Source organism: Hydra viridissima, unplaced genomic scaffold, assembly GCF_058129835.1.
Source record: "Hydra viridissima isolate aposymbiotic clone 2 unplaced genomic scaffold, HvirCarnegie_v1 scaffold_4, whole genome shotgun sequence".
NCBI lineage: Eukaryota > Metazoa > Cnidaria > Hydrozoa > Anthoathecata > Hydridae > Hydra > Hydra viridissima.
Window position 1 is genome coordinate 473,954 of NW_028324303.1, and position 20,337 is coordinate 494,290.

The following is a 20,337-nucleotide window of genomic DNA, read 5'->3' on the forward strand; positions in this document are numbered from 1 at the left end:
TTTTTAGCTTAGGTTAGCATTCTTTATGACTAATGGACAAGTACTGAACTTTTGAAATTCAAAAAGACAAAACTTTTTTTTTATACATGCTAGAAAAATGTTTTCATTAGTAAATAAACAAAATTTTATAATCACAACTTTTTGTGCAGGTCCTCCTTTCGATCGAATGGATCTATTTAACTTAAGGACTATCAATGCATTATTATCTTCTAAACCCATATTTAAGTCGATCAGCATTTCATTACTTGAAAATTTATTCTTTGGTATTCCAGTTTTCTATTCCATCGTAGGTTGTTGCTTGGATGTTATTGTTTAAGATGCAGTTTATCTACCACTTCTATCTATTGAAGCAGTCTTACAATTAATTATTCATGCATTAACAGCTATTTTACTAACCATTAGCAATCAAATTTATCCAGAAACCCATTTTGATCACTAAGAATAGAGCGTTTGTCATACCTTAATCAGTTGCTTTGGATTCATTTCAAATTGGTTTTGTTTGTTGTTTCGTTATGAAATTTTACTTGATCTAGGAGTTGTGACATTTTTTTAATATTTTTTCATTTAAGTACAATTCTTGTTCACTTAATTTCCGAATACTTTTTATACCCTTCAGCAGTTTAATTTTTATCATCTGGCTTCTTTATCATAAATAATTTCTAAATGACTTTGAGTACCTTCATATCCTTTATCACATACTGTAAAATTATCATTAGAAGAACAAACTTCAGAGACACCTATGTTTAGTTTCCCATTATTTGTTCACTAATAGCAAGAGTTTAGTCAACTCTATTTAATGCAAATATTTTCAAATATTTAGCTCCAGTTAGTCCAAGAAGACAAAGCATATCTTCTTTTTTAATATAATATATAGCCTCTCTCATTCCGGTGAAATTCTCTCTTTTAAGGAAATCTAGCAACTCGAATATTATAAGACATGTACCAGAAAAATTCTGCGCGTGTTCTGATGTGGTGTTTACGGTAACTGCGCATCATTTTAAATAGCTAATTGTTTTAAAATGTCATTGTATTTATGTTATTCAAAATTTAAACAATTCTGTTATTAAAACAATTAGTTTTAATTGAAATGTTATCAAATCAAGATAAGAAGCGAGAAAAATTTTTGCATTTTCTCGTTGAAAATCCTGGTGAATCAAACAAAACAATTTCTAAAGAGCTGCAGATTGCTTTGAGAACGGTGCGTTGTGAAACAATTTAAGGACAATGGTACAATCAAAAGAAAATCAGGAAGTGGAAAAAAAAATGTTTTGTTAGACGAGATCTTGGTAAAAAAGTGAAAGATGCCATAGACAGAAAACCGGAGATTTCTGCTCGAGCTTTGGCGAATATATTTAAGACAAGTGCTTCCACTATAAAAAGAGTAAAGAAAAATTGTGGCTATATATCTTATTAAGAGAAAAAAAGTTCCTCGTCGTGAACAAAAGCTAGAAAATGTCACAGTTCGATGTTCAAAGCTGCTCCATAAAGAATTATGTGCTAAAAAATCTTGTTTCATTATTGACGATAAAACTTATTGTGCTGCATATTTCCGATCTTTTCCAGGACACCAATTTTATTCAGCAATTAATTGCAAGAAACTGAATTCCAATTATAAATGCTTTGGAATGCAAAAATTCGCTAAAAAATTCTCAGTTTGAAAAAGGCTCTTGTTTTGTGACTACGGACAATTAACACAAAAATATTCATAAAAGAAACGTTTTTCGCCGTTTTTAAGAACACACACGGGTAACCCGTTATTTTAGCCCGATTTAACATCATGTCACTACTCTGGGACAACTTTAAACCGGCTTAGAGAACACAAAGTAGATTTCGTTGAAAAACACTGCAATCCACCAAATTGTCCCGAACTATGTCCTATCGAAAGATATTGGGCTCTTGTCAAAAGAAAACTGAGGTTCAATGTAAAAGAAGTAAAAAACATTAAAGACTTCAAAAATAAATGGATTAGAGCTGCTAGTAATGTCCGGCCCAAGACTGTGCAAAAGCTGATGTCAAGTGTAAAACGCAAAGTGCGTGCGTTCTTACGTGCCAAACATCACAAACTTTCTGAAAAGAAATATAATAATATTAACATATGTACTTTCAAAATATATATAACATTCAATATTGAAATACAAAAGTTAAATAAATATCCTTTGTAATGTTCGTGCGGATTTTTTCTGGTACATGTCTTATTTCTAACTTCTATTGTTTTTTTTCCAAAATGTATTCTTTAGTGATTTTCTTTTGATAAGGTTTTTGCAAAGTGTTTTGGGTTTCGATTTTTTGTATGGATGTGGATATGCATGAATGTTCTGTAAAATGATTGGAATGTTGTTTATTTATACTTTGCATTTACTTTTTTGACACCCTATTTTCCTTTGAATTCTAACATTGTCAAGTGGTGATGTGTATACAGAGTAAGAAAAGATCATTGCGCACCACTTTCCTATTGGTTGTCTGAAGTCATTAGATCACTTATGACATCGCCTATTTGCTCAGCTGTGCAAGCACAATCTCGCAAATAGCCTCGTTGTCATCGGTCACATTGCTTCAATCAACCAATGGGAAGTAGGTGCAGAATGATCTTTTCTTACTTTATCATACAGTTTTTTGAAGCAGAGCAGAGCTGAAATGAAAAATATCCCAAGTAACAACCATTAAGTGCAAAAAAGATCTAAACCAACAAACAAACCGTTCAAAAAACAGCAAAGACCCGGTCAAAAAATAAAAGTTAACAAAATGAAAAACCACTTACTGAGTCCTTGGTTAGCAGAATTGAGCTGAAATGAAAAACCTGAAGCAGCAACCATTTAAAAGTCGAAAAAAACACAAAAATATATATAATTCAATAATAGTAAAAAAACGCATCATAAAGTACCAAAAAACCGTTCAAAATGCGCAACAAATACGCGTTCCCAGTCGCAAACCGCGTATTTTTGAAAAAAGGACAAAAAATAAAATACAAAAAAAGAAAAGGCCGCTAACCTGTTCTTCGCCGCGATGTAAATATAGTATATTGAAAATTCGGGTAGAGTCTCCGCATCCGTTTATCTCTGGGGCATTCTTGAACAGAGATTTTTTTTATTTGCTCAAGTATTTATACCCTTCGAAAATCGACGGCCTTTAAGTTTAAAAAAGCGTGTATTTTGCAGAACAGACAAAAATAAACCAATCAGATTGCAGAGAAAAGTAAACAAAAAAAAAAACGAAATCGACCAATTAGAAATGAGCTAGTGCCAATAAATATAAATATAGCGACCAGTCAGAAAATTCGAAACAGGTTCTGTGATGCAACTTCAGCGGGTTCATTTTTCACATTCTTTTCTTTTGTGTGTTATGTTTCTTTCATGTTGTAATTGTTTTTGTTTTCTTATTTTCTCTTTTTCTATTTGCACGAGTGAGATATTTTTTTCTTTTTTTTTTTTGCTCTGTTGCTTCGACTTTCCCTGCCTTGACTGCATGCTTTGAAATATTGTCTTTTTTTTTCTATTTCCGTTTTGGACATGTTTTACCATCTATTTTTGCATTTTTTCCTGTGAGCTTGCAATTTTTCTTTGTGGCAAATTAAATAATGAACGATTTTTTTGTATTTATACTTAAAGACGAAAAATAAAAATGTTGGGAGAAGATGTGTTGGACAATTCGCTAATCGAACCGACGCTTTTTATAACTCGGATAATTGTGGGGATTGTTCGACGAAAGACCATTTCAATATTGTCGACAAATTTTCTTCACCACTTGTTAGTTTCAAAAAGAGCGTGGGACGAAATACTTCTTAAAAAAGATCCTATCATTCACTTGCAGTCCATGATGATTCCGGCTAATATGTTGCAGATGGAAAAAGAAGAAAACAAAAAAAAAACAATCCCTTGATTCAAAAAGTCACGAATTATTTTAAAAACAATTCTTTTGAGTTATTTCACGCGCTTGTTTGAACGACGAACCTGTAATGTTAGATTGGATCACCGAAAAAGAGATTGTAGCAAACGGATGAGACGTGAAAGTGTTTGGTTTTAGAAAAGGCATTCGAAAGAAACCTTACAATTGCCATTGCACTACAATGTTGATGGACGACCAATATTTGAAAAAGATCAACTTGAACAACGGAATAAAATAGCTGAGGTGGAACGGTTTGCGGAGCGAAATTAACGACAATTTTTAAATGCAAGGATTGAGATAAAACAATTCTTTTTTGGAACGATCTAATTCCTTTTCCGAAAGACTCTCGCAAAATGAGCGAACCAGAATCCGATAAATTGAACATGAAGCAGTTCAATTCTTGTAATCAGTTTTTTTTTCCGAAGCCGAGCTTGTTGCCAAACAAAAAACCTCTTTTTGAAGAATTGAAGTGCGTGATGAATTATGCTTACATTTCAACTCATTTGCAATAGTTTAGGAATATTCATAATAATAATAATATTTAGCAATATCACGATTCTCAATACAATCTGAACAGCGCTAACGACAATTTGCACAGTTTCGCCAGACAAGGGTACAAAAAGTTTGAAAACGGAAAGAATTTTTAAAAAAACCCTATTGAATATCACCCTATCGAATATCACAACTTGCCTTTTTTATTTTCTGCTGAGCATGACAACAATTCGAGAGAACACAGCGTTTTAGACTTTATCAATCCTGAGAAAGGAAGTTTACCTATTTCTTTTCTATTAGCATCGAACCTCTAAATAAAGCAATAAAAAGCGGTAATGTGAGTTTAATTCGAACTACTGCTCGCGTTTCAAATGCGGGTCGTGTTTTTGGTGAAGATTCAAAAACAGATTTTCATTTCCCGTTTTTGTTCCAACGACTTTTGCAAGTTTGTTCAATGACATAAATCGTTCAAAAGTAGGTACGGGTGTGAAATATTATTACAAGTTTAATAAAAATAAACATTTGGACGATTTGTAGTATTAGAGCGATTATGGCTACAATTTTAAAATTGAAATGCACAAGTACGGAAGACCGAACAAATGTTTGTCAATCGAAACGATGTACGGTTATTTATACGGTGAGGACAACATCTGAGTTATAAAAAACCAAACAGAAATCGAAAGCAACTTTAGAGACTGGCAACACTTGTTATATCAAGATATGAAGGCTTGGGAGCATTTTCCTTGTTTACCGCCTCGCGCGTTCTTTTGAACATGTTTAAACTTTTGAAAGAAAAAAATCCTGTGGGAAGTTTCAAATACGATTTGAAAAATAACGACGAATTCAAAATGTTCATAAACGGTGATTTCAAAACTGCTAAGTTTAAACCTTATATGTACAACAAGAAAACCAATTTTGAAGCAAGGCTGTATCGCGATCAGGTGAAAGAAAGCTATTCGACGTCGGTGAAGCTTTCTTTGGTGACTTCGGGACTTTGGAAAAAAGAAACTCCCAAGCCGAACAAATCAAGTTATCTCTATTCGCTACAACTTCAAATGAACTTTTTGAGCGACGACGTCGTTCAAAAACTTATCTTTTATTGCACATACATATAACATCGATTGCTGGTGCAAATAAGACACGACGGAACAATTATAGCCAATCGGAGAAAATATCATCCAATCAAATGTGTGCATTTGATCTTGTAATAGCCGAAAGACGGAGGGAAAAAAACATAAAACTGACGACTCTGTTCGAAACTTTGCTTTTGCACGGCGGCAATTACAGCATGAACTATGAAAGAAATCTTTTTGCTTTGATACTGTGTTAGTTGATGGTTAACGAGATTCAGCAAAAAAATTAAAAGAAAAAGTATTACCGTTTCGGGTGAACATTTACTTTTTTCTTTCTCCATAACTTTCTCCTCCCTCGCTCCCCCAAAGAAGATTGTTGAGTTCAATTGACTCCTGAGATGGTTGAAAAATATGAGGTTTATTTGAACAACGTGAAGATGAAACACGTGGTTGCATCGTTCAACTTGAATAGCTATTCCACGAAAAACAAAAAAAGAGTAAACGTTTCGTTTTTGACTAACCACCAACCTCTTTTGGAAGGTTAAACGTGCTATTTTGTGGTGAGGGACACCCTTGATTTTTCTAAATTCAGATGAACGTTTTTAAACTCTAAAAACGAAAAATTGTTATGTCAGAATCCTATCGATCCCATATTTTTGATGCAATGAACCCCATTTTTTTAAAATCGACTTTTGTTTTGCGCAGAGATTTGTCAAAAGAAACGAAAGAAAAGAATCCGCTTCCGGTATTTAATATTCTAGTTGGAGGAAATTGTTTAAAAAAAGAGAAAAATGAGTCACATCAAAGCGTATTTGAAGACAGCTTTGGAATGAGGATGGTAAAAAACGAATGAATGAATGATTTGAAGAGTTGAAGGAAAAACTGGAACGGCTAAAAAAAAGAAAAAGAAATATGTGGCAGAAGAAATGAGGAAGTGGAAAAAGCGAGAAAGAGAAAAATCGAAATGAAGAGCGATGAAGGTGAAAGCTATGTAGAAAGTAAATAAAAATTGAAAAGAAAAGAAAAAGAAAAGAAAAAAAAGAGCTTATTGTGCAGCACGTTGGAAAATGTGGAAGAGGCAAACGTGGAAAGACAAATTCGAGCATGCGCAATGCAAACCGTAGTATGCAAAAGACCCGAAAAGCGTAAAAAAGAATGGGTTCAATAAAGTTTACAAAAAACTTTTAGTTTATTAGAAACCTAATTTAAAATATATTTTCATTTTAAAAAGTTTAACAGGTGTTGATCTTCTTCTGTTACTTTGTGCTCCCTTGAAATCTCGATCAAACGTTTTATAAGGGAGATCAATTTTTCGTTTTCTTTTATAGTGTTGACTGAATCGCGTAACCAATAAACAGGTAATTTACTTAAATCATTTTCATGTAAGAACATTAAGTTTTTTAGACTTTCTTGCGTTCTTAACCAGTAAAAATTACGTAGCAGGTTTTTCGTGTTCTTGTTTTTCAAGATGTTCATTTCGTTTTTTAATATTTGCTTCACATCGTAAACAAAAGCGTTGGAAAGTTTGTCTTCGCCTTTGATTTGTTGATTTTCGCTCTGCAAATCTATTAAAAACGGTTTTTTTGCTAAAGGTTTGTAAAATTTCGAAAATTGGTTTTTGTCAAAGTCGTTGAAATTGTAAATGAACCATTGATCGCAAAAATTGTTTTCTCGAAAAATGAGTCGATGGGATTCGCTAGAAATGAGACAAATGAAATTTGGTTTTGTATTTTGAGAAGATGTCGATGAAATGCGAAAAGAATCACCAACGTCCACACAATACGGTGTTTGGATTTTGATAAGGTAAGTGGATGGATTTTATAATTTCTCTTTCTTTGAAAGAAAAAAGCATTAACGATGAAGAGAGTGATAATGACAGTGACGACGTTGATATTTGTGTCGCGTCTTCGGTTCCCGCATATTCACGAAAACGGTAAAAAAAAAAAAAAAAAAAAAGAAACGGAGAAAAAAAAACTTCCTGAGAAAAAAAAAAAGGAATTCAAAACGCTCATATTTTGTAAACGAAAAACAAAATCAAGATATGTCGATAACGAAAAGAACAAAAGATTTAACTGATTCTAAAAAACGTTTACAAAATGGGTATTAGCGAGTTGCTACGAAAACATTAAAGTGATGCGATAACAATGCAACAAAAAAGATTTTTTTAATTATGGAGTTGTTTGTTATTTATGGTATAAATATAATCCATTTTGAACAAGATGCAATTTTGAGTTTTTTTAAATGCATTTTACCAACAGGGGGCTTCGGACAAGTGTTAAAACGGGTAATAACCACCGCGTTGTCTTTTTGTTTTCTGTTTTTTTAATTCGTTGTCTGTGGCTAGGTGGATGATTTGATGTATTTTTTTCTTTTCTTTCCAGCCACTCAATATTCTCTCATTTAATTTCTGTCACCGTTTCCACCGGGATAAGAAAAAAACAAGTCCCAAACGCCTCAATAAGTGAAAACTCTTCCGCTCAATTCCTTTTTTTCTTTTTTTCTTTTTTTTTTTTTTTGTGAATTTTTTTTCAAAGCGTCACGTGATTAAAAAAGTTTTTCTCCTTATTCTCGAAAGTGTCAAAATAAAGGTTTTTATTCCTTGAATTGACGAGATACAAATCTTTTCTGCGAACAGCTATTTTTCTTTAGTTAACGGTGTGCTCGACAAAGTGGCGATGCGTGGGGGCGTAAAAGTTGTTGACTTGATCTTTCGTAGCAACAATTTTGGCTAATCGGTAATTGATTCTCAAAACGATGGCCTCGTTGCTGTTTTTGTGCAACTGATCGGGCGTGACACCGCTGTAAGAAGTGGAATTGATGATGTTATGCAAATCGTCGAGATACAAATCATAGTGTTATAAGAGGTAAGTTGCTCGCTCATTTGCAAACGCCTGAGGAGTGTTTTCAAAGTGCAAATAGCTTTTTCAGATCGATAGGCATGTCCGGTCTTTCTCGAAAAATGTGTAATTTGGTTTTCTTCGCACCATTCTTTGAACGAAGAATTAAAAAACTCACCGCCATTATAGATTCACAGAAAAACACGGTCTCTGAATTCTCTCTCGATGCCGCCTAAAATGTTTTGAAGAGCTTTCAAACGGCTTTGGGTTTTTTGTTCAAGCATCTTTGCAAATTATTTTTTCTGGAAACGCCGTCTTTTCTGAATATTTTATGTCGATGTAGCAAATGTCCGAGAGATTGCCGTGAAAATAGGTTCTCGGATCGGTTTATATTTTCATTTCCATTTCATAAGAATAAGAATTTCTCAAAGCCTCCTTCTTGTCAAATTTGGTTTTGGTCTCAATTTTTTTGGTTCCGTGACCAAGCTTTGAGAATGTTTTTTGTCGAAGCGTGTTCGGTTTGAGGAATACAGTTGTTGAAAATGTTCGGCAGCTTTTCGTCCATTTTGTTTTTGAATTGCTTTTCGTCGGTCAGATAACGAAAAGTTTTTTTCTCGTCGACCCGCAAAACGAATTCGCTTTTGATGATGTTCTTCCACTTTTCGATGCGAAGTGCGGGATACGATCAATTTTCGATGATTTTTCGGATGACTTTTCAAATTGAACTTGACTTTCAGTTTTCTGAGAAGTTCGTGAGCAAAAGCTAGTACTCTTTCTTTGGAATCGATTTCGTATGGCTTGAAATATTCTTCAATGGTTTTATGGGTGTGTTTGAGCTTGTCATTTAAGAGGCAACCAACGGCGATAAATAATAACGAAATGGGTAATAAAGGTTGAAAGTTCCACGTAACATTTCGTTAAAGGACGAGATGATGTTGTTTTTCATATTGTCAAAAAAAGTAAAAATTTTTAAATAAAAAAGTATTTTGCTAAACGCAAAAAAAACCGTTTGTTTTATCTGCTCTTAGTTTTTGAGACATTTCATTTTAAAATTTGTTTCCCTTTATACTTGTTATCTTATGCCACCCCTTATATTAATTCGTGCGCAACATCTTCTTTTGAGCGCAATATCATCTTTAATCCCTTTAATGATAAGAAATCTTTCGAACACAGATTTTCTTAGAACAAGTTCACACATTCTAAACTTTTAAAATGAAAATATTTATATGTTTACTCTGGCTAATCATTTCTCTTGCATGTTTTTCTATTTGCGTTAAGCTGACCCTGATTTCCGTTATATCTCACCTAGGTACATCACGGTGCATAGGAACATACTCTAAGACCTTGCAACACATCCCCAGAAATTTTATTTTTGATAATCATTAGAAAACATTTCCTCATTCAAAAAATGCAAACGACAACTTTTTTTAGTGGGGGCCAGGGGAGAAAACACATATTTTAGGACAGTGCCCAGGATTTTTGTTGTTCAAGATAGGTAACTAAGAAGCATGTGGCATACTCAAACTTTTAGTATGTTGATACTGGTAGCAAATGAGGATGACTTGCAAAAAATTAGGGTAATTGGAGCTCAACCAACCCCGCCCCGATCCCTAACTGCCTCCTTCCTAGAACTACGTCTCCTTTAATCGTAAAATTTTTTTTTGTTCTATCATAAACTAGATCAAATTTCATCGACAGATTTCAAATTTCATCGAAAAATCTCTTTTCGTTTAAGATTTATAACAATGCAAAGCTTAAAATTACCCCCTAAAATAACTTTAAATGGTCTCAACTTTTAAACGAAAAATTTTTTTTTAATGTAATTTGAAATCTGTCGATGAACTTTGATCTAGTTTAATATAAAACAAGCAAAAAATGGAAAAGTGTTTTTTGGAACCATACCCTGGGGAGGGCTATTAGGGGTCGAGAAGGGTTTGCTACAATTAATTATTACAGTAAAAAAAAAAAAAAAAACTCTGATTTTTATGGTTACATTATGATTGATATTTTACATTTCAAAGTCATACTAAAAGTTTGTTCATAGGAGATTTAACACTTTACTTTTTACAAACTACATTCCTGCAAATAGAAAGCTACTTTAAAAGTGCTTGTAGTTGTAAGTAACAACCGCGTTTTTCAGCGCCTCTATATAGTTTGGGCTGTGCTCTCCAACTTTTCTCATTCGCCTAAACTGATTGAAATCCTGATGAATGGATTCGAGAGCTTGTTCAGTCCAGTAACCTAAGCCTATAGAATAGTAGAAGTACAAAAGAAATGCAAAAATTAATATTTATTCGTTGTAAATTATGCAAATTTTACGATTCAACTGTTGAAATAGAGCATTTAATTACTAAGATTATAAATTATTTTTAATCAAACTTAAAAGTTATTTATCATACCAAAGTCTCCACCTTTCATGTTGATAAATTCAATAACACGTTGTTCAATTATGTGTACCTTCAAAGGAATTGTAGCCCTTAGATTTCTATAGCTCGTAGAGAACGCCTCTACATCTTTAACATACGTGGAACTTAATGATTTTCCAAAACAACCATGGACTATTTTTTCAAAATCTCTAAGTACCTTAATATATTTGGCAGCGGAAACTCCAAGACTAAACTCTTGAAAAAACAGTTCAAAGCTGTCTATGTTTTTAAGCAATTTATGACAAGCATTGCCTTCCAAACGATGCTGCCCTTGGTGGGACACTCTGCAGATGTTTATTTTAGACAGATATTGGTTAACAAACTGTAACCCACACTCCTTGTTTTCAAATAAATTTTTTTCAATCTCTTTTAGAATTTTGTCTACAACACCTAGCAGTATATGTAGTCCAGGAATATTTACAAGTTCAAGTATTTTTTTGTCTTTGTTGCCTGTTAATTAAGGGGGGTTAACAACATTAGTGTACTTTTTTGCTTTTTTTAAATTTGCACCATCAGCCATCCATTGGTCGTACAATGTACACAAAGACTCTAGAGTGTAATGATCAGCATTTTGAACGTCAGGAGATGACGTCATGCAATACAGACAAGGGTGTTTTGATGTTGCAGTTTGTTTTCCAACCATTTGAAGCAAAACCTTTAGATCTTCAGAAACCGTGTAATCTAAGGATGAAATGTTTAGCTTATCCAATATTAACCGCAAATTATGGTATTTTTCGTTCAATGAAGGCAAAATGGCCAATATAATAGTTTTGTGAACGCTTGAATCTTTAAAATCTTTGCACGCATATCCGTCACACTTGCTCAGTTTCTCTGGAATTTTATTATTTTTTAGCTCTGGTTTTAGAGTTATTGACAGTGTAACATTTAGGAATCCCTGCCCTCCATCTACACCTAATTTGATATCAACATCATTTGTTTCTTGACTTCTGTGATGAAGTACCATTGCTACGAGTTCTTGAATGTTATTGCTATACACAATAGGAGTCTCTTTTTCTACCAACTATACATTCATAAAAAATCAAAATGAATAATACAAATTGCAATCTAGCTATAAAAATTTTTTTTTGGAAATATTTTACTTACCTCTTCGCTTTCCTTTAACTCTAATAGCAATGGGAGTTTATCACAATTGAATAATTTTCCAATTATTTCGTTGTTCTCAATCAGTTTAATATTGAAACCAGATTCCACACTTTTTCGTCCTGCCTCACTTCTTAGAAATCGTGCAACTTAAATCATGTTGCGATTACTTAGAAATCACAATAAAGTTATTACAAAAATTGGCTTTAAACTCATAACAAATTTATTTTTAAAAGTATTTTTAAGCAACAAAAACTTACCTGGAATGTAGTTTTAATTGAAGTTTGTTCAATTTATCTAAAGAAAAGAAAGGTTTCTTAACCTCAGTCTTTCCGAAAGAGACAGTGAGTTGCTTCGGACCAAAGGTTTTCAAAGCTAAGGTGTTCTCTGAGACATTTGTGCTGAAATCTTTGATAGAGCTGGACAGAACTTTTCCTTGCATTGTTGGGGATGTTGATTTTACAATGGCAGTCAAATTCTTTTGTCTTTCTAATCTCGTACAGGGATGTGGAATTCCTTGTCCCACTTGGGCATAGCAATGTTGACAAACTAGTCTTTCTGCAGGTTTATTTGAAACATCTTCAGTGCCTTGATAAACAAGCTTTCCCGAAACACATTCAACCATAGGGGCCAATATTTCTTCCATTTTTAATTTGCGCCCATTTTTTACAAATAAAACATTCACATTTTTTTCCCTCTAATAACTCTGGTATTCAGGGCTAAATTTTATAGCACATGTTTAGCAACTATAATAACTAAAATAGCGAAACTAAATTTTAAATGAAGTAAATTAAACATCAATATAGTTATAATTACCTTCATAACACGGCCGCATAATGAAGTAAGGATCAGTCCCTGCAAGCCTTTTTCTACATTTTGAGCAAAGCATGGTAGGAAGGTCAGGATTATCCGCTGAATAATCTTTCCAGAATATAGTTTTGATATGTCATTTTTATATGTCATTTGAAATGATATGTCATATGAAAATGTCATTTTTCTTTTTATTTAGATTTAAATAAGGTGTTTCAGGATTATTTATTGGTCTTAAATCCGTGCCTTTCCTGAAGCAGCAAATGCAAAATTTTTTTACAAAATCACTATGTTCTTTTGCATGTTTAGGCATTTTAAATGAATGCTTCAAATAAAAACTTCTGATAAGGATTGATAATATTTGCATGATATATCTGTCATATCAATCAAATGTCAATATAATGGCTATAAACACATGTCAATATAATGGCTAAAAACATGCTTTCAGTTCGTATATCAACGCGTGCAAAGAGTTATTATGCAACTGTTATCAATTAGCAACTGCAAGCTTTTACTAATTGTTAATAATTAAAGGTTGCTTTGCTTTGTTTTTATTTCAATAAAAATGTAAATAGAAAGTAATAAAAATTATTTATCCGTCTGTAAATTTCAATGTTAAACAAAAATTTTTAAATGCTTTAAAAAAAAAAGTTGATAAATCTATCACAAACATTTCTGAAAATCTAAATATGGGGCATGGGCTTGATTTTGTGGTATTCGAGAAGATCCCCCAAATCCCCTCAGGGTATGGTTCCAAAAAACACTTTTCCATTTTTTGCTTGTTTTATATTAAACTAGATCAAAGTTCATCGACAGATTTCAAATTACATTAAAAAAAAATTTTTCGTTTAAAAGTTGAGACCATTTAAAGTTATTTTAGGGGGTAATTTTAAGCTTTGCATTGTTATAAATCTTAAACGAAAAGAGATTTTTCGATGAAATTTGAAATCTGTCGATGAAATTTGATCTAGTTTATGATAGAACAAAAAAAAATTTTACGATTAAAGGAGACGTAGTTCTAGGAAGGAGGCAGTTAGGGATCGGGGCGGGGTTGGTTGAGCTCCAATTACCCTAATTTTTTGCAAGTCATCCTCATTTGCTACCAGTATCAACATACTAAAAGTTTGAGTATGCCACATGCTTCTTAGTTACCTATCTTGAACAACAAAAATCCTGGGCACTGTCCTAAAATATGTGTTTTCTCCCCTGGCCCCCACTAAAAAAAGTTGTCGTTTGCATTTTTTGAATGAGGAAATGTTTTCTAATGATTATCAAAAATAAAATTTCTGGGGATGTGTTGCAAGGTCTTAGAGTATGTTCCTGTGCACCGTGACATTCTCTATTTCTTCCCTATATATCTCCAAAAATACTCGTCTCGTTCTTTTAAAATAATTTTTTAATGATCATTTTTTTGGTCGAGCGTTGGAATCATTCGTTGGAGTTGTATAATTGATGTTTTAAGTTGCATTACTTTCCTCTCAGAATAAAAATTATAATCGTTTTCTTTTAGAGAAAATGTTTATTTGTTATATTTATATGGCTTGTTTCACTTGAAGTTGTTACAGTGCTTAAGTAATTAAATGTCACAGAAAGTTCTTATCTCTTTATTTTCCGTAATCATTCAGTTAAAGAAATATTTATTTAAAGTAAATATACGAAGAAATTAAAATTAAACAATCACTTTATTATTTGTTCCTATTCTTCATAAATCTTTTTTGAAATAAAGATAGCAAGATTTTTGGCACAATATGCATTCTAAAATGTTATTTTTTTGCACGCTACTGTAGGCCAACTACTCAGACCTACTGCAAAAAACAAGACTACCAAGGATAAGATTTTAAAATTGAAAAGTTCGCTAGTAAGAAATATTGCAAGTAAACATTTGAAAGTCCAACGTTAAAATAAAAAATGAACAAACTGTTCATTTATTGAAACATTAACTGAAACTCAAAAATAAAATTTCATTGATACTGATTTGTTCTTACTTCATTTTCCTTTTTCTTTTTCTCATCATTTTAAAAATAGTTATTAAAGTTGACATAATAAACATTAACACAATTGATGTATAAGTTCTCATCCTTAGGAGTAAAATTTTTTAATAAGGAAAATAATTAGAGGCCATCCATTAATCACATTCTCCGTGTAATTTTCTTCATTTAATATTAAACGAGCAGTTTTTACGCGTTTTCATATCTCCAACAAGTTTTTGACGAGTAATCTAATCAAATTCTCTATCGATGATTTCTGGGTTTTACAGAGACATTTGATGTAAATTTTTTGATTGCTTGAAGTTGAGCAAAGTAGTTATAACTTTATTGAATGAACAAATTTTTGATATCAATACTTGTGTTTTAATCGCAACATGGTGTTTAATAATTTGCTAATAGTAGCAACACAATGTTAAATTCGATACTTTGTAACACAAAAATAATTTGCTAATAGTAGCAACACAATGTTAAATTCGATATTTTGCAACACAAAAATTCTTAAATTGAAAAAAGATCCCTGAAATACAAATTTCACTTTTTCTTATAATAAAACCAGAAAATAATAGATTTGATGATATTTATCTTTAAAATTAATAAATAAAGTATCAAATTAAAGTAATTGACGTTTGACTCTGCGACGTTACGTTTAAATCACGCGTTCGAATTAAAAAGCAACAGTTAACTTTGATATTACTGCAGAGATTCTTTAATTTTCCACGGTTCCGAGTACTGCAAAAGCTAGTTCAGATAAACAAGGAAGTAGTTGCTCCCAGTGAAAGTGTAACCAGGATAAAAGTGTAAAAGTTAAAAGGAGTTTTTTTGATAGAGAAAAAATATACATAACAGAGTGAATTTATTAACATTTTATTAATAAGATAAGTTTGTATCTGTGTAAGAGAGAGAGAGAAATTTAACTGAATTCTAAAATATTTTAACTGAGTTTGCAGATTCGTTTACTGAAATTAAGGTCAGTTTGGATAACGCGAGGTTCTTACATAATAAAATCCCCCTAAGTGAGGTGACCCATGCGTAGTCTGACTTACACCCGCACTCACTGGTTATATAGCAATTTTTCAGATGAGTAAATTTAGATATTAAAATATCCGATAATTGGTTTTCATGTTTGAAAAGCTAAGTTTTATGTTACCTCAATAAAATCATTTTGATTCCCAGAGCATAGATCTTTTAACGACCGATTTTTTAGTATCCACAGAGGCCTATATTTAGCTACAGCTATTTTTAAAGATTGTATTTTTGACATTTGCTTGATGCTTGAAAGATATTTTTGATTATATTATTAACATACATATCGGCTTAACTATATTAATCGACATAATTTATGCTTAAAACATTTATTACAGTTATGTTCAGAAAATTAGAGGAGCAAAGGTGAACACTTTTTAAAAAGAACACATTTTAAATATTATTCCAATTTTATTTACAATAAATATAAACTTTCTTCTGCTGCATAAAACTCTTTCAAATAAAAACTTTCATAAATATTAAAACTTATTTACAATAAAGTACAATAAAAATCTCTACAAAAACAAAAAAATCTACTTAAAAAAAGACGATTGCTCAAAATCACGATAATTCACGATTAATCACGATAATTTACGATAAATCACGATAAATCACGATAAATCACGATTAATCACGATAAATCACGATAAATCACGATTAATCACGATTAATCACGATAAATCACAATTAATCACGAAAAATCATGATTAATCACGATAAATCACGATAAATTTTTGAATCAAAAAGTAAAAACAAAGAATATCCTAAACTAAATAGTTGAAAATTTACATTTTCTTTAAATTTTGAAGAATTCCTTCCTCTTCCCAACTCCTTATCTTTTTCCCTATCTAAATAAACATGCAAAACAAATTTTGTTATAAATAATAAACAAATGCCGTAATAAAAAAGAAAAAAATGTTATCAATAATAAACGAATTTTATAAATAATAAACGAATGTTATAAATAATAAACAAATGTTATAAATAATAAACGAATGTTGTTATAAATAATAAACGAATTATTAGTTTGGTAAAGTACACAAGTCATTGCCTTTTTTTGTTTTCTTTTTTTCAACAAAATAATGATCAACTTACACAAGGCCCAAGATTTTCAATTGAACAAAAAAGAAATAAGTCATGGTGAGGTAAAATTTGTCTGCTGGGTGAAATGAATGTGATCAGCTTGTTTGCTTCTAAAATCGAACATTTTTGGAATTAAATGCACCAGTGTTGTATGATGTTGAAGATGATGCAAATGTCATTATGCCGCACAACTTTTAGACAGATCGTGAGCAAAAAATGCTTCACCAAGGTGTGAAGCCGGAAACGCTGGGCTGGTATGTAAGTGTGAGGGATATTTTGAGTAGAGTGGAAAAAGAAATTGAAAATTTATTTTTTACAGTGTAAATCTATTTAGAAATGAAATATTATATTTTTTGGAATAGTATAAAATCTTTGTAGCATAATATCTTTATAGATTTATCTTTTCCCACCCCCCACCCCCCAACCCCACCCCCAGACAAACTTTAAAAAATTATTCATATACAGCTGAGAAAAACACAAAACTGCAAATTGAGCTTACCAAGTCCAGTTGAATTGCAGGCGAAAGATAGAATAAAGTTTCGTCTTTGGAACTGCATTGACTGTTGGTAGGTGCATTACTATCAATCCCATTTGGCAATCTGTTTTTTACAGCTAACAGTCTATGATGAAAATCAGTGCATGTGTTGGCTTTTTTGTTTATTTAGTTAATGCATAACTGAATAACTGATAATGAATAGAAAATACTAAGGTGGCTCACCCCCTCTAAATCTAACTTTTTATTTATAAAGGTTAAAAACTTGTTTTTTATTTTTTATATAAGGAAATTCTATTAAAACTTTAACTTCTTAAAAGAAAAATGAAATTTCTATTTTTTGATGCTGAGTCAGCATAATTTGTCTAAAATCTTACCTTAGCTAAAACAATGATATCTTGAGTAAAATTTGCACTGAATACACCATATTTTGCCAAATGGTAGCTAAATAGTTGCTCCAGGGCTGGAACTAAAATTTTTTTCAAATGTTAAAAAAAACTAATATGGCAGCAATAAAGGTGCAGAAATTGATTTAGTGCCTGTGTCAGTCTAACAAACTACATTCAAACTAATTTATTTATGCTTAAAATGTTATAATTCTAGTCCCAGCCCTCATAAATAAGTTAATCAACATACTGTGAAAATTTGAAGATAAAAGCTTTAACCAAACTGAAGATATTAACGTTTTCGTAAGAAAAATATATTAAAATAAGAAAGTCTTAAAAAACACATTTTAAAAAAAAAAACATAAAAACAAAAAGTTTTTTTTATAAAAAGTTACTAAAAACTGCCACTAGCATAAGATTTCATATCATCATTCTCCTTGTCAATGTCTAAATAACCTTTGTTTATTGATCTTATATGTTTTCTTCGTGTTTTACTAACATCAGTCGATTTTCTTGACATATTTGATAGTCGGTTTTTATCTTTTTTGAAAGCTCCTTTTTCAAAATAAACACCTCCAGAAAACCCAAGCATTTTAAAAATGCAACTTAAAGAAGAAAATCCATCATTGTAATTTAAAATAGAAGAATAAACAGATATTTCAAGAATTTTCCTTGCAGTAAAAGTAGTTTTAGGGCATCGCTGCCATATCAAACCATTAAATGACTCATTGCAGTTTTGTGTCATCCCATGTAAACACTTTCTTAGCATTTCAGGGTTTGATAATTCTTGAAAAATAGGTTTAATTTCCTCCATAATTGCTACAGGTAAATTTATTTTTTGTCTATAGCTTGTTTTACCCGTAACTTTATCTGATTGCCATTTGCACCAACTGCTTTTCCCTTTTAAACAAAATTGATGACGAGTGACTTCATATGGAAAGTTTGTACAATGGTAAAGTACAGCTATTACAGAATTTCTCATACTCAGTAGGTTATTTTTATTTTGTCTTATAGCCATTCCAACAAAGTTCTGCATTGTGTTAATAGTTTTATTGGTCAACCTTCCTTTTCCGGATATTTTTAAGCCATCGCTTAACAACCTGCCTTTAAAATCTTTAATTTTTTGACGCAAACGAGAGCCTACTCTTTTCTGATAATGGCCAATACATTCTAGCTTTTCAATAACATAATCACCGTATGGTTTACTTTTAACAACATTAGAAAATGAACTTGAGTCACCATCTCCAAGGTACTTAATATATCTTAAATTATACTTTTGTATGGACGAATGGAATATTTCTTGAGCTCCAGCAGCTTCCATTGAACCTGCTGAGCCAAAATGATTTACTTGACAAGTGTGTGTAGCTTTCCAATATTCAAAATCAATAGGATTATTAATTCTTCTATGTACTTCACACTGCATACAAAACTTAGATAAAGAACAAACATCAATCACCTTTTTATTTTCATGCGAAAGACCAGCAACAACACCATTTAGGGAGGAGTACCCACGACGTTGCCATGTTCCATCTATTGATATGCCACAGTCAATAATTTCATCATCAGAAGCATTTGCATTTATAATTTCCCTTAGTTCTGATACAGCAGCTTTCATACTCTGAGAACTGCTTTCTTTATAAACTTTATGTAGTTTGTTTGTAATATTATAACTGTGATTCGTAAGAGGTGGAGGCATATTCATTATAGCAGTAAAAGTAGACATAGCTTCTCTACCACGTCCAATTTCACGAAATGCCATAACAGCACGTAAATTTATTTCATATGGTTTTGAACTAGAAACACTTTGATTTACAGATGGTGATGAATAAAATGTACTTTCAAAATCACAGTTTGAACATTGTATTATAATTCCAATAGAAAATCCCATACGTATAGATTCATTATGAAAAAAAGTTAGCTTGCTATTACACTCACTGCATGTGGAATACTGTTCAAATATATTTTTAATAATTCTAAAGCTACAAATAAAGAAAAAATTGTCAACTTCGGAATCACAATTTGTTGCAGCACTAAAGTTATGTTTTTTCTTAAGCTTTGATGCACTTGTTGTTTCTGATTTCCTGCTACAACCATTTACTTCCTCTGCTCTCCTTGTGTACCTATTTCCATGATATTTTCTCTTTAAATTTCTAATTTTATTCCTTTTGTTCGCCATATCCAGATAGATAGTTTTCAGTTAAATTACATTAAATTAATAATACAGAGCACATTTTTAAGAAATATTACATTTTACAGAACAGTCGAAAAGCATAATAGATCTAACATTGAAAAATAGTTCAAAACTTTAAGTTAAAACCTTCAAGAAGTAATGAATAAATTTGTTGTTTACACCGTTGCTATGGCGTTGCTAAGGAGTAGGAAACTGTATTAACCACAATAACGGTATTTTTTGTTACTTTTTAAGCATATAATAGTAAAAATATATTATGAATTTTGTACTTCGATGCTTAATATAACATAATTCAAAAAAAAAAAAAAAAATTTTTTTTTTGATTTTTAATGGGGTGAGCCACCTTAAAACATTAAAATATGATAAAATCTTAAATAATTGTTAACAAAGGTCAAAGCCAAGGATTTAACATCTAAAGTCGATAAATAGATTAAAAAAAGGTCTAGCGCCCTGGGGTTTTATAAAAAAAATCCCCCATCCTTTGGCATCATACATTACAAAATAAAGTAAAATGGTTATTATTGTTATGCACATAATACAGCTTATTTGAAA

The 20,337-nt window shown here is 31.5% G+C and overlaps 1 protein-coding gene and 1 pseudogene across 1 annotated transcript; both read right to left on the bottom strand.

The window, feature by feature from the left end:
- Positions 1 to 10,382: 10,382 nt before the first annotated feature.
- LOC145181406 (uncharacterized) lies at positions 10,383 to 12,934 on the bottom strand (annotated as a pseudogene).
- A 3,431-nt stretch (positions 12,935 to 16,365) lies between these two features.
- Positions 16,366 to 19,885, bottom strand: LOC149889288 (uncharacterized). Its single transcript, XM_090083653.1, has 3 exons — positions 17,586 to 19,885; positions 17,215 to 17,335; positions 16,366 to 16,480 (listed from the first exon to the last, which is right to left on the bottom strand). Exon 1 carries the CDS (start codon positions 19,768 to 19,770, stop codon positions 17,989 to 17,991), a length of 1,782 nt encoding a protein of 593 aa, XP_089939779.1. The 5' UTR covers positions 19,771 to 19,885; the 3' UTR covers positions 16,366 to 16,480; positions 17,215 to 17,335; positions 17,586 to 17,988.
- Positions 19,886 to 20,337: the final 452 nt, after the last annotated feature.

Excerpts from the sequence above, each read along its gene's own strand:
- LOC149889288 (XM_090083653.1), bottom strand. The coding sequence starts at position 19,770 with ATGGCGAACAAAAGGAATAAAATTAGAAATTTAAAGAGAAAATATCAT.